The sequence below is a fragment of the Sorex araneus genome, chromosome 2 (genome assembly GCF_027595985.1).
Source record: "Sorex araneus isolate mSorAra2 chromosome 2, mSorAra2.pri, whole genome shotgun sequence".
In the NCBI taxonomy this organism is placed as follows: domain Eukaryota; kingdom Metazoa; phylum Chordata; class Mammalia; order Eulipotyphla; family Soricidae; genus Sorex; species Sorex araneus.
Window position 1 is genome coordinate 121549644 of NC_073303.1, and position 15806 is coordinate 121565449.

At 36.3% G+C, this 15806-nt stretch overlaps 1 protein-coding gene across 2 annotated transcripts in view; it reads right to left on the bottom strand.

Moving 5' to 3' along the window:
- The window catches only part of ZFPM2 (zinc finger protein, FOG family member 2), a 514333-nt gene that overhangs the window by 402516 nt on the left and 96011 nt on the right, over window positions 1–15806 (bottom strand). Inside the window, exon 2 of one of the 2 annotated variants that reach the window (XM_055127715.1) lies at window positions 11263–11421. The exons of the other annotated variant lie outside the window; for it this stretch is intronic. Coding sequence (XP_054983690.1) covers window positions 11263–11421 — 159 coding nt within the window. The remainder of the gene's footprint in view (window positions 1–11262; window positions 11422–15806) is intronic. 2 annotated transcript variants of the gene reach the window in all.

Here is a 15806-nt window from a genome sequence, read left to right on the forward strand (position 1 = left end):
TCAGCCTGACAGAGACAAGGATTATCTCATCAAGAAATGGAGGGGCAAATGCTTTAGTACTTTCCGTTGCTTCTCAGATGAAAAAACTATGTGGCAAGTTATACATAATAATAAGTAAATATGAATTTTACCTTAGGTGATGAAGAGCTTTGAAAAATCTTATTTGAATTTGACCTAAAAATGCCAGTATTTGAAGAACAAAAGGGCAGGAGACATGGCTACTTCAAGAGTTTTGGGGCTGGAGAGGTAATGAACGGCACTGGATTTGCACAGCTGACCTTTGTTCAATACCCAGCACTGGGTATGGTCCCCAATGCCCTTCAGGAACGATGCCTGAGCAGAGAGCCAAGAACGAGCTCTGAGTACGGGCAAATGTAGTGAAAAAACAAAAAGAAAGAAACAAAAGTGAAGTAACTCTAAAATGCTATCAAATCATAATGTGACCAATATTTTAACAACTCAAGGTTTTCTACCAAGATAATTTTATATGATCAAAATTAATTATTTTCATATTTCATAGCATTATTGTTGTCATTTACATCTTTAATATTTTAAGAAAATTGAGTAAATAGGTACAGATAGTGGCTAAATATTAATGTAGAGAAACATAAATTCTTATAACTTTAACTGGAGAAAAATAAGTCATTTCAATTTAAAATATTATCATTATATATTTTATATTTATATAAATTTATACCATTGTATGTCATTATAACATATTAAAAATGAATGCACTCAAAGAACATGGATTCTTCATTCTACAAAAAAAACCACAAAATGTAGCAATAGAAGAAATTTCAAATAAATAGCTCTTGAACTTATATAATTCAAATGAATGATTAATTTAACATCTCTATAAAATTTGATCAATAATGCAGGTATCTGCTAAAATCCTCATGTTCAGATTTTTTTTTTTTTGCTTTTTGGGTCACACCCAGCGATGCTCAGGGGTCACTCCTGGCTCTTCCTGGGTCACTCAGGAATTATCCCTGACTCAGGGGACCATATGGGATGCTGGGAATCGAATCCGGGTAGGCCATGTGCAAGGCAAACACCCTACCCACTGTGCTATCACTCCAGGCCCCTCATGTTCAGATTTATATACATAAAATACTGAGATTAATTTAATTCCTGTCCCCAGACTTTCAACACTATATGAAAGACAGCAAGAAATGGTCATGCATTTTCAAGAACTTTGAAACCAAAAAGTCAATTTTTTTATATAATATAAAATATGCTTTTATGTAAATTTTTATTAACAATGATGCTGATAAAAATAAGGGTATGAACAGAACTTAGGTAAATATCTTTTGACAGCTTACAAAGTCAGGTTGAAAGAGAATAAAATATATTATTATAATATATTACTTCATAATTATGATAAATATAATTTTATCAAGTTTTAATGTATTTCAAAATGCCTTGCAGACCGTATAATAGAGATTATTGATGATCAACTCAAATAAATCAATAAATTTACTTGATCAAATGTAAAGATACAGTATGTTATCCCACCTGGATCATACAATATATGCCATCATGTGTCATTTCTACACTATATAAAATCAAACACTTTGATTTTATTGACATTATGCAATGATATATCAGGACTGATCTGACTTTTATGCATGAAACACTAAGTCACAAAAAAAATTTGTATATCCTCTGCTTCATCAACCAAGAAAGTGCTGGTTCCCTCATAAGAACAAATGATCTTCAAATGTTCCCTTATTGTCCATCAACTATGATCTTTTCTCAAAGCCAGTATCATTCCAAACAAATCCCATGTTTGGGAAACTTTAAGTACAGAAACGAGTGATACACAATGCCACCAATTTTTTCTTTTTCTTTCTTAGTTTCTTTTCTTTTCTTGTCCCCCCCCCCATCTCATGTGATTAAAAATGATTAGTAGGACACTATTAGAAGCTCTGTCTATCCTCTGAGAGGAATCACCATACTTTTCAATTCACTTTGTTGGATGACTAAGAAATAAATGCTTCTAAAATTAATTTTCAGAAAGGAAAAGAAAATTAGTATTGGATTCAGGAAAATATAGGGTTTTGCCAAGGAACAATAATGTCACCTGGAGGGAGGGGAGAGAGCAGGCAGAGGAAGGGAGGTGCCAAGCAAAGCTGGGGGCTGTTCAATCAGCAATATCAGGGGTTCCATCAGTGTCTCCACTGCAGCCGAATCCAGAGAAAACAAGGAGTCAAAGATCCAGGTCAATAAGCTTATAGGCGATTTGCACAAACAGCTCCTCCAGCAAGGTAAAAAACAAAGTCATATTGGCTTTTCGTTTTTATTCCTTCCCTTTGAACTCCCTGGTCCAAACACACCCTGGAAATGTCAATGCTATATGCAAGAATTTAAAATGCTCAGCTTCTTAATCCTGTTAAGAAAAAAAAAAAAAGGAACAGAGTTGCCTTCCTGAGCTCCTTCCTTTTCAAGCTCAAGGTGATAGGGGTAGAACTGCCTTTTGCAGATTCCAATTCTGCTGGCCCAAGCATCCAAGGAGAGAAACATAGGTATAGTTAAAAAAAAATAAAAAATTGAGGAGAGGAGAACCTGTATAGAATGAAAGGGGCTTACAAAATATAGTGGACATAGCCTCTCTGAATTAAAAATTTAATAACATAAAAACAAGAAACAATGTGAATGTTTGGCACTAGATTAAATGAAAAATGAGCAGGAGCTTTCACACTCAAATCTGTGCGAGGATGAGATGGAACTTCTATTCTTCCTCTTCTCTGTACTAAGGAGCTAGATTTGAGACTTTCCATTAACACTGAAGAGTGGGGAATAAATGCTAATGATCTAAACAGTTCGGTATAGTATGAGGAAACATGGTCTTTTTCTTAAGCAACCTTTCAATTGCTAGTGGAGCTAGGAAACTCCTGCCAAGAGTCTATTTCTGAGAAAATAACAGAAAAGAAGGTAATGGGGGAGGAGAGGAATGCTCCAAGGAGGATGACAGTAAGAGAAAAAGTTAAGCAAGCCCAACGGTGAAACTGAGTCTGATTCTCTTGCTTCCTCTTCTTTGTTTTCTTGATCCAGGCTTGGGAGGAGAGATCGAGGACTCACACCCAAGTCTGGTATTGTGGAAGGAAGAAAGTGACTCACCTCATCCTCCAGCCTTCATCGCTGCCAATAATGGCACTGATGAAAACTACATGAGTGAGCACCAGAGTCTCACGAGGTAGGTGACTAAGAATGTGAAGCTAATGAGGGTTGTTCTGGATCTCTTGTCAACTTCCTCAACATGCTTCCCCAGTTCCTGTTTTCACTGGACCTTATTGCAGATCTTTCTTTCCCAAATAGGGATGTATTGGGACCTTATGTGTTCTCCCAGTTATCTTACCTCATATTTGGGGCTCCCCTAAGTCTTTTAGCATTGCTGGCAATTCAACAGATTCAGTAGCCAGCTCCCCCTGGCCAGATGATACCAGAGAGCTGGAGGACCCTCTGGAGTTTTCTCCTGGCTTCCAGAAACACCAGCCTCAGCAGTATGGCTACTAGTCTCTGGATACTTCCCAGAGCTCACATTCATGAAACAGCAAAGTGTACTCTCTCTTTTCTCCCACTCTCTATCTCTCTCTGTCTCTCTATCTTGTTGCTCTGTTTGTCTGTCTGCCTGCCTGCCTGTCTATCTTTCTCTGTCTGTCAATCATCTCTGTCTCTCTGTCTGTCGCTCTCTCTCTCTCTCTCTCTCTCTCACACACACACACACACACCCCCACACACACACACAGCCCATGCTCTGTTACCAAAACTTGCTTTGTTTTCAATAACCCCCATCATATATTAAATGTGAATTTATTTGGTGAGTTATTGAATCTCTCTTCTTCTAACACCAAGGATGGCCTTTGTTTTGAATGTCCTCACCCCTCATTCCCTACACCGGTAAAAGGTTTGGTATGTAGATGCTTAGTTTATGGGTTGAGATGCATTGAGTTGGATCTTTTAAACAGAACTGGAAGTTTCTGCCAACCCGAAAAATATTTGTGTTTGCTTTGAGTTTGATCTTAATTATTTCTGGGGCTACAGCTAAAGCCAAGTCTGAGCAACTCAGATTTTATTCTATTTTCCTGAATATACTATGCAAGTAGAAATGCAATGTATGTTCTACATACTGCTCTTGTCAGATATTTCTCAACTTGGTAGAAATGTGCACTGGCATACTAGATGCCTATTGCTATGTGCTTCCGTTAGATCCTCTCTTTTTCAACCCTAATCTTTCCAGATTGAATGGTTCTCAGATTAGCTCATATCTCTAGGCTAACATTATACCTGTTGACTTCTCTATCAGGATATGAGCAAATAAGGTGTCTTTTTCTTTCTAAATCACCCTTGGCGGCATTATTTTCCCTATCAGCCTTGGCTTAGAAATAATTGTAATAAGAAAACAATTTGTATAAATTCCTGATCAATTTTCTAGGAGATTATAACTAATTTCAATGTTCACAGACATGAGTTTCTATGGAAATGTGTTTGTTTTTGTTTCAAACAATATTACGTATTCTTCTACCCTGCAATGATACTGACCTGACACTTTTCTTCCTGCTCACATATCCTGTGATATGCTTCTGGGACGTGTCCCAAGACTTGTCTGTTTCACTTTTGTCATTAACAGTATTTGAATATTTCAGCAAGGAAACCCTCTGCCAAGTGATTAGCAACAGATTCACTGTAGATCTGCTCCATGCCGACTCTGTTGGAAGCTCTGTGTCTCCAAGTTGATCCGAGAATTGCTCCTCTGCCAAGGCTCTCCTACCTGGCACTGGAGACATTCTAGAAACTCTTAGGGTTGCTGTCACACCACACACATTTCAACTTAAATTAGTTCATTTCATTCTAACCTAGAATTGTCATAATTTCTTACTTATTCTGTATACCAGAAGAAAAGTAGGAGGAAAAAATCATGGAAGTGCAAATAACCTAGAACCACAGGAAATGTGCAACACTTAAGGAACTAGGCTTGATGTCTTCATCATCTGTAAATTCAAGGAAATAATTCTTGCTTGTTTCCTTCCTCTCAGAGATACTGCAAGGCAAGAAGCCAAATGCTCTAAACTCACTGCGCAAAAGAGGACGATGCAAACTGAAAGTACTAATATTTGCTAAAATTCTTAAAAGCTAGGAATATTATAGCACTGGGCAGAGATAATACAAGGGTTAAGGCATTTGCTTTGCGTGCAGTTGACAGGGGTCAAAACCTGTTACCACATATGGTATTCTGAAAACAGCTGGGAGTGATCGCTGAGCACAGAGTCAGGAATAAGTTCTGAGCATCTTCAAGTATGGTGGAAAAGCAACAAAAAGAATAGCAAAGCATCTTTCAGGTAGCATAGTTTCATAAAGAGTTCATTTAATTTGTTTCAAAGGTGAAAAGTAAAAATATGATACTGATAGCTAACCCAAAGTAAAAAAGTTTCATGAAACTAAGAAGCCTCTGTACCTCGAAAGAAATGATGACCAGGATACAAACACAGACTACAGAATGGGAAAAACTATTTTATCAATACCATAGATGACGGGTTAATATCCAACATATATAAGGCATGGTATAACTTTACAAGAAAAAAAAATTCAACCCCTCAAAAAATGGTGAGAAAAAATAAATAGAAACTTCCTCAAAGGAAAAACACAAATAGCAAAAAAGCACAAGTAAAAATTGCTCTACATTGCTAATAATCAGGGAGGTTCAAATCAAAACAATAAGAGATATCATCTATGCCACAGAGACTGGCACACATCAAAAAAGAACTAGAACAACCAGTAGTGCTCTAGATATGGGAAGAAAGTACTAATATATTGCAATTCACAGACAACTGCTGGACTAGAGCTGTTACCAACTGGGTTCCACGGGATGTCAGAAGACTGTGTGGCCGCCCACCAACTAGATGGTCAGATTTCTTCATCAAATCCCTGAATGAATGATTTGAGGCTCTTCCTGTTCCTGGAGCAAGCAGATATCATTGGGCTACACTAGCATGTGATGGGGAGAAATGGAGACGTTACTGGTGCCCATTCGAGCAAATCGAAGATCAACGGGATGACTAGTGATACAAGTGATATTGCTAAAATTAAAACTTCAGAGTATCAAAGTAAAGGTCAGAGATAGTACAAGGTTTAAGGCATTTGTCTTGCATGCAGTCACCAGTGGGAATTAATTGTCTCTGGGAATAAAACTAGTCCAGCCTTTTGGGAAAACAATATAGGCACTCCTCAAGAAGCTAGAAATTGAGCTTCCATTTCACACTGCAATACCCCTTCTGGGAATATATCCTGAGGGCCCAGAAACATACAGGAGAAACTCCATCAGCACTTCTATGTATATCACAACACTGTTCACAATAGCAAGAATGTAGAAACAACCCAAGTGCCTGAGAAAAAAATGATTGGATAAAGCAACTACGGTACATCTACACAAAAGAATGCTACACAGCCACCAGGAAAAATGAAGTAATGAAATACACTTATAAATGGATGGACATAGAGAGTATCACATGTAAAATAAGTCAGAAGGAAAGGGGCAGACATAGAATAATTGCACTCATGTACACAGTAGAAAGCTTGCCACAGGTGGTGGTGGTGGTGGTGATGGTGGTGGCAGGGGTCTGTTAGGATAGATAGGGAAGAGACCATTATGACAACGATAATTAGAAATGAAATTAACAGTCTGAACAAGAACTGAGTGCTGAAGAAGGTAAAGGGATATATAATGTGTGTGTATATATACATACATATATATATACATATCCCTTCCAGTATCTGTACTACAAACCATAATCCCAAAAGGAAAGAAAGGAAGAAAAAAAGAGAGAAAGAAAGAGAGAGAGAAAGAAAGAAAGAAAGAAAGAAAGAAAGAAAGAAAGAAAGAAAGAAAGAAAGAAAGAAAGAAAGAGAAAGAAAGAAAGAAAGAAAGAAAGAAAGAAAGAAAGAAAGAAAGAAAGAAAGAAAGAAAGAAAGAAAGAAAGAAAGAAAGAAAGAAAGAAAGAAAGAAAGAAAGAAAGAAAGAAAGAAAGAAAGAAAGAAACGTGCCTGCCATAAAGGCAGGCTGAGGGGTGGAATCTGGGGACATTGATGATGGGAAACTACACTGGTGAAGGGACAAGTGCTGAAGTATGACCAAAACCTAGTCATGAATATATTTCTGACTGTGTATCTCATGGTGGTTCAATTAAAAAAAGTTTTAAGTAGAGGATATTGGGAAGACCCATTCGAGTTGGAAGATGAGTGCCGAAAGTAGACTATAGACAGAACAGGATGGCCATTCAGTACCTCTATTGCAAACTACAACACCCAAAAGGTGAGAGAACAAAAGGGAATTCCCTGCCGCAAAGGCAGGGTGGGGTGGTAGGGGGTGGGGTGGGGGTGGTAGGAGGGATACTGGGAATATTGATGGAGGAGAATGGGCACAGGTGGATGGGTGGGTAAATGATCACTGTATGACTGAAATGCAAACACGAAAGTTCATATGTTTGTAACTGTACCTCACGGTGATTCACTAATAAAAGAATTTAAAAATGTTTTTTAAAAGTTGCATAAAAACAACTTTAATAGAAATGTTAGTTTAAAATTTTAAGCCAGTGATCATAACAAGGGCTTATTAAAGGTCATCTTTTTTTCTCTTGTTGTGCATATCTAAGCTTTAGATTAATACATTAACCAATGTTACACAATTATAGGATGAGACAGTACAGTGCAGACAATCCAGGACAGACCTCCAGTACCCCTTATTGTTTCCTGAGCCCCACCAGGAATGATCTCTGACTGGAGAGCCAGAAGTGATTCCTGAACACCACCAAATGTGTCCCCAGAACAAAAAGCAAAAAAACATATCTTTATGCATTCATGCATTCTTAAATGACATAAAATTCTGACAATTTTATGCATTTGTAAATGACATAAAACTCTAACTTTTTTCCAATTATGAGAATAATGTGTCATACTAATCAGATATAAACAACATTCAAAACTGGTTCTATAAAAAACTAACAAATGCTCTAATATTAATAAGTGCTTTGAAACTCACTAAGAAATTAAAAACATGCCTTTTCACAACAAGAAAACACTTATTAAAGTGAGGAAAACACTATCATAATAAAGTACTCTAAGTACTAAAATATCTTATGTATTGTAAAAGTTCTAATCCCAAGAGATGTAGAAACCGTTGCCTATTGTAAGCTATGTCTTCAATGACACACAGAGAGCTTTCTTACTTTTTCTTCAGCAAAGTTACATTCAAAATTGCCTTAAATGAAACAGTTGCTAAAAAGTTGAATGAACATAAAACTAAAGTGAATTATTAGTACTTTCTCCAATTCATCAAAATACTTCCTTAGAAAACTTAGGGATTATTGGCTATGCTTTGATGCGCTGGATTATTTTGATTTATTTTTACTGTTTTGTTTTAACTATCGTTTGTTGTCTTTTTAAAAAAAATTGTATTTTGACTTCCAGATTTCTTTTTTATCCCTGGAACCTACTAAATAAACTATGGCATTACTAGCTTGCTAGATATTCCAGATAACCCAATTCATTTCCCTACATGTTTTGATAAGTTTTGAGTTGAAATACATGATTTAGACTATGTACAAAAAGCAGTTTTTTCCGCACATGCATTTTTAACCTGACAGCAGCCCCATTTAAGTACATAAACTCTTCGACTGCCTTATCTATCTTCTCTGCAACTGGGAGGAAAACATAATTGTGTTCCTGAGACTAATATATAAATTTCTCCAGAAAGATTAGTTTCTAATTTTCCAAAGAGGAAATTTTCTCTTCCTTTTGTGGCTAATCAAATTCAGTGACAAATGAAAGGGAATCCTAGTCACTCTCCACATTGTGCTGCATCCATAAGCGTTGTCTTTCACGCCACTTCTTACAGTCTTCAGTGGGAATTCCCTGGGCTCACATTCTAAGGAAGTGAAATAATGAAATTCTTTTCCAATTAAATAAAGCAACAGTAGTTTTCAGTAGAAAATGCTGCAATATATCTTGAAAAAAATAATAAGTGAAAGCCAGCAATATAATTCCCACCTACCATGACTTAGCAATATTTATAGGTGTAGGATGTTAATTATTATGTTATCTGTGAAGTATTTTGTTACATGTTTAAATTTACATGTACATAATTTAACAATAATATCCATTAAATAATTTACTTAATTATAATTCATCCTTTTTCATTTCTCATACTAGAATTTTTCATACATCACAACTTTTTTTGGTATACATGGAGACTGCCTTCTGACCATATTTATGTAATCATATAATCATTGCTGTAAGTTTATTTTCTTCCAAGGAATCATTAATTTAAAACTTGGACTTCTACAGTTTTTCATAAGACACAGAATTTAAACAATGATTGTCCTCAAATGAAAATATATAGCTAACATATATGTGTCATATTGCCTCCTTTAATAAATTAACAATCACACTGTCGCACCGTTGTTCATTGATTTGCTTGAGCGGGCACCAGTAACATCATTGTGAAACTAGTTGTTACTGTTTTTGGCATATCGAATATGCCAAATTTGATTCGATTCAAACACGACTAGTTTACCAGCCTCTGCCATGCAGGCAGGATACTCCTCGTAGCTTGCCAGGCTCTTCAAGAGGGACGGAGGAATCGAACCCGGGTTGGCCACATGCAAAGCAAACGCCCTACCCATTGTGCTAACATAACTAACTCTTTTGAGGGGGTCACACCTGGTTGTACTCAGGGCTTACTCCTGGCTCTGTGCTGATAGATCACTCCTGGTGGGCTGGGGGACCACATGGGGTGCTGGGGATCAAACCTGGCTGACTGCGGGCAAGGCAATGCCCTACCTTCTGCAATATCTCTCTAACCCTCAATTATAAACTTTTTTAAAACATAAGAAAGAATAACTTTGAGTTCATTTTCTTTCCCAACCTCAGAAGATAAGGGAGGTACTCTACAATATTCCCAAGTATATATTTCCTAACAAAGTAGGAATATCATAGAGGTAAAAAGAATCAGAGGTTAAAAAAAATCATCTCACCAGGTCCTTAACTATAAATGTCTGTAACTAAGTGTATATGCTACAGGATGTCAAGATGCTGGTGTTGACATTAAATTTCAAGACTTTAGAGTTTGGTATCCCTTTGCCTTCAGGAATGGAAGCTGGTTGACTTCTCCACTAGGAGAAAGGGTGCTAGACTTTTATTACTCTGTTCCGAACAAAGGTCCGTGTAGCTACTGAGATCATTACAAGCTCTTTAAGGAAATTACTATCAACCAGCATCCTTGATTTTAGGCTATCAAGTCTGATCAACAAGTTCACATAGACATATTTTGAAAAACCCACTTCTCATAATTTCTCTGCTTGAAAAATGCACATGTCTGAATTCAAGGTGTAAATGCATGGACAAACATACGGAAGTGACATACACACCCCCAAGTATGCACTCTGAGAACCTGTCAGGTAAATTAGTTCAAACCTCTGTTTAGAACCAAAGAGAACAGGCTACTTGGGAAATTGTACATGGTACAGGAGGCAAATAAGAGAAGGCCTAACACACTTGCAGAGGCGAAACAGTCAAATTAAAAAAAAAATTAGAGAGACAGAGACAAAGAGACGAGAGACTCAAGTAAAACATCTAAATTCCATGCTGAATGCAAAGTAAGCAAAGAAATGAACAAATTCAATGTCTATGCTACAGGATGACAGGCTAACTGATTTGTAATCAAGGCAGGAAGTAAACTGACCTATATGGTCTCAGGTATTGCAAAGGTTACAATATGACAAAAGAGTATAAAAATTGGTGAGAGAATCTATACTTACTCACTTAAGAGTACCTAAAAACAAGCATCATGCTTAGTGCTGTAAGTCAATGTCAAACACCTAGGATGGAGTTTGCAAGAGGAGTGAACCAGAACCTTGACTGGAAATCTATCTGCCCCATTACACTCAAAGCTTAATCCAGGGCCTCGCAGATAACTAACATTCGATAAATACTGGAGTGAATGAATCAATGACAAATATTAAATGTGCTACGGTTCATTGGGCAATCAACATAAAAATCTTCATAATGAATTAGCCAGTCAACATGAAAACATTTCTTTAAATCTACAAAATGATTTATTACAGTGGAATCATTGGGGGAAAGTCTGCATGGGTTCGAAGACCGTTGGAACTAGCCTTTTTCTCCCATTCTACCTGTGCGTGTTCTAAACCTGGCCACCCTGTCAGAATAAAGGAACTCAAAGAGTGCCGCTAACCATTCAAGAATTACCTTTGTTACAAAAGTATTCCACTTCTTCACAGCTCAGATTCTCAGGCCCAAATTCTGTGGAAAAGCTTTCCTCCAATGGAAAGTCCCCCTTTGAGATGAGGTCAGTGTCCTCGGATGGATGGTCTTCCTCTTCCTCTTCAATGGCATCTTCTAGCGGCCCTTGAAAAAGAATCGGGGACACTGTACCAAAAACATCCAAGGAAGAAAGGGAAACAAAATCCTTAAATTGGGTCTTTTTTTTTATATTAGGTACTGAGGAAAATGTACTCTATGAATCGGCCAAGTGGTATTACAGTCATATTATCATACAAGATAATATGACCATATTTAACAAGAAACAGTGGTGTATTAGGAAAAGAAACGTTGGTCCCCAATGCTACTATGTAGAAGGTAATGTCCATCTCCAATCCGTAACTACCCTTAAGTCCAAGACCAGAACTTATTTTTTTAATTCTCTCCTACAGAACAAACCTGAGCACTTTATGTTCATTTGTTCAAATTAACTGCCTGGTGAAGAGTACAAGTCTCTTTTACACCGTTGTACAATTTTACCTGAGATTTTAATAAAGATTTAAAGGAACTGAATGCATTTTAATTGAACTGAGATTTTAATAAAGTCTATACTTTTAAAAATCCATCTGAAGAGTGGATTCAGAGAAAAGATTTCATTATATGTGTTTGAAGCCTGAAGAAAAATTACATATTTCTCTCCCTGATGAAAGCATAACCCTATTCATAATTAATTGAATTTTTTCCATAAGTGAAAAGTCGTTTTCTAATGAAAAAAATGTAATTTGTATTTATGTGATACTTTTTCAGTAATAAAAATACAACTCCTATAGAGTGAATGAGCGTAAGGTACACTACATTAATGGACCGACTTTATTGAAAGGGAGGGATGTAGTTGTTCAGATGGATCAGAAATAGAGTCTGAGGGAATAGCACACGGCTGATTGTGAAACTCTGACAGCCCTACAGAATCGAAACCTGAGTCGTTTTATGAAGCGGAGTCTGCTTCTACTCCTAAAGAAGCAATGGAGCATTTTACCCAAGAACACAATTATGGTAATTGGTACTAATTGTCACTCATGTCAGCAGTATCACTGGACAGAGCAAAAGACTTAAAGGTGAAAGAATTAGGCAGTCTCTCTTGACTTTTCAAGAGGGTAAAGAAGCTGGCAAGGCCAAAGAAAGAAATCTTACAAATAAATTTTAAAAGTGCACACATTACAATTTTTTTTAGATATGTATGAGCAATCAAGAATAGGTATGCACAATAGCATATCTGGGTGTTTTCCCCGGAGAGAGTTTTCAAAGGGCTTGGTCACTAGATAACACTTTTTACTGGGCAGAATTAGCAGTAAGGATTTTAAATAAGAGATATCGAAGCCTTCCCTACTCCCAAATTCTTAAAGTCTCATTGTTTCTCCCCCTTTTTCTTCTGAGGGGAGGTTGGTGACTCATATTCAGCAATGGTCAGGGATTCCACCAAGATCTGTGCTCGGGGTTTACTCCTAGGTCTGTGCTCAGCGAGCACTCCTGATGGTGCTCAGGAAACCATATGTACGTCATGTTGGAGATCAAAACAGGTGTCAATGGCATCAAAGCAAGCATCTTAGTCCCGGTGCTATCTATCCAGCCCAGAGTTTCACTGTCTTTTGTGAAAACTTTATTTTTCCTTGTTTTCTTCAAAATAACAAATGTTAAGAAAGGAAGCCCTAAGTCCAAACACTCTGTTCACCTGTTTTCTTATATGGAGGGTTAAAAACTCATGGCTTCTATTTTATATAAACCACATCAAAAGTCATGAACCTCGTTGTTTTTGTTTGTTTTGGAGAGAGGTGGCACACCTGGCAGTGATCAGGGCTCACTCCTGGCTCTACTCTCAGGGATGAATTGTTGTGGGCTTGAGGAACCTTATGGGCTCGAACCTGAGCCGGCCAAGCGCAAGGCAAATGCCCTATCTGCTATACTACTGCTCCAGTCCTTGGACCTCATTTCATTCTAATCTCTCATTCATCTTTTCAGATGTTCATTACAATCCTCTGCATTCTATAACAGTAATGTCAAGAGACAAGACAATGGGCTGAGTGCCTGATAAACAGTCTCTGCAGGCAGGAGCCCCACATTCAGTACTCAGCCATGCATAGTCCTCTGAGTATTACTGGGAGCAATTCCTGAGTACTGAGCCATGAGTAGCCCCTGGTATGTCAACCCCACACCCACCCAATGTAAAAACAAAAGCATGCCACATAGGATGACATACATGGGCATATTCATAACAATTAAAAATATTTTATCATTATATTTACCTAATAATGTTCTCTTATAATAAGTTTCATGAAAAAACTTTGCGTAGTTTTATTGTTTTCAATCTATGATATTGCCACATTTGGTCGAAAGATGACACAGAAGCCAACTTGCTTGTGTTTCACACAAAAGCTCCATAGCACATTCTTACATGGTCTTTAAAATAACCAGTGAGGTATGTATCCTAACAAATTTTATTTTATGAGACTAAAACGTAAGGCTGATGAGGTCACTTAACCAGCTTATAGTCATTAGCTTATAAGTAAAAATGTTGATGTGAAACCTCAAGATATTTTAAGAACCTTTTATTAGTAAGCCACACTAATAAATACCTTTCTACTTATGTAAATATAAAGGTAATATGAATAAATAAAAGTAATAAAATACATTTTATTATGCAAAACATATGGTGAAAAGTGTAAACTCCATTATTTCATACAGCTAGTAAAGCAGAGATGATAAGGGAAACTCATAAACAGAGGAACCCTCTGAAATAGGTTATATTAACTCTTATATTAACATAGTTTGCTATGTTACATACTAGTCTTTACATTGTGAGAAACCTACTCCTCTCAGTTTACTGAGTCTTCCAAAATATTACACTCATCACAAAGAAAATCTCAAATATCACAACAATAAAGACAATCAATTGCTAATATATACTTGCCACAAAATAAAAAGATCCTGTAAACTTTACAGACTTTACAATATCTTCTTTAAAATTTTACAAAAAAATAACTCATTACTAATATAAATTATCTATGTAATTCATACCCACACCCAACCTATATCTGCCTTAATACCACTGCATTACAACACAAGTTCCTCTTCAAATATATATATTTTGAGTTTTGCAAACAAAAAATACTAACTTTAAAATAAATCGTTTATAAATATATTAGTGAATTATTTTTTTTCTGGAAACCTATTGAAAAATTTCTTATTATAAAGGAATATATATTATTAAGTTATAAAATTCTTTATTTTTAAACAATAAATGTGAATATATATATGCTAGTGTAAGAATCTTCATGAAAAATAACAATAACAATTGAACCTTATTTAAAACTCACATGGCTTGTCTCCAGGGGCATTATATCAAACTCAAATTTAATAACTGTACAAATATTAAAAAGTCCACATACAAACTTAAAAGAAAACAAAATCACTAACCATTGAAATATGTTCAATAAGTCTCTAACAAATTCATTTATATCATTATGATTTTATATATTTCTTAGTTTTTAATCAAAAAAGTATAACAAAATCTTAATTGACAGTAAAATAGTTCATAATCCACGGCTTCCTTATTTTATCTTTGGGCTATCATTTCGCAATTCCAAACATACTGCTGAAAAGAAGTACTTATTTTTCAAAGACAAACTACAAAATTCCCCAATGAAAGATACAAAAATTTCTGGGCTTATTGTTCAAAGTGCACGAGATCTCATTGTCAATGCTTAGAGTGGAATACTGGAAGGTAATTTAATGGCCAACTTGTCTATCTCCCTTAGCAAATGTCAGATTTATGAAATGTACTGAACTTGAAAATGTGAAATTACTAAACATTTCTTTAGCTATACTAATAAATCAGGCCCTGGCCAAAAAAAAAAAGCTCTCAGAATATACACAGAGTTTATAGTTTCGTAGGTATGGATCTCACTCTTCTCTCTATATTGCATGTTTATTTAATAGGAAAACTTTACAGATAATCAGTGGCCACAAACTAACATTTTTTAAAGGATAAGAGACACTTAGAGCACAAGTACAATTAATAGCATCATTGAAGGGGGGAATGAAGGAACCTCATGTATATGGATTAGTAGGCACAGAAGTCCACTTCAGAAAAATCACCACACATAATTTGACACAAATAATAATATCTACTCAGAAAAGGCTCACGACTGAGCTCCATGTGCCCTCATGGAGAAAATTACTTCTGATTGAGGCCACTTGGCAGGCAAGTGTAAGGAAATCTGAATTCCAGCTCTTCAATTGCTTCTGATTTACAGATATTCAACACACACTCCAGAATTAATGGTCTAAATGTTTGTAAATATAAATATTTACCTCGCTATAAAAAGTACATCCTAAAGCTACGAAACACAATGGAGCTCTATGCTGGGCCTGTAACACAGTTAATTATCTTTCAGAATAATGAGTAAGCAGCCTTTGGATTGCCAGAAGATTCTGACGGGTGCATGGGAACGCTTCTATTTTCAGAAAGATACTCT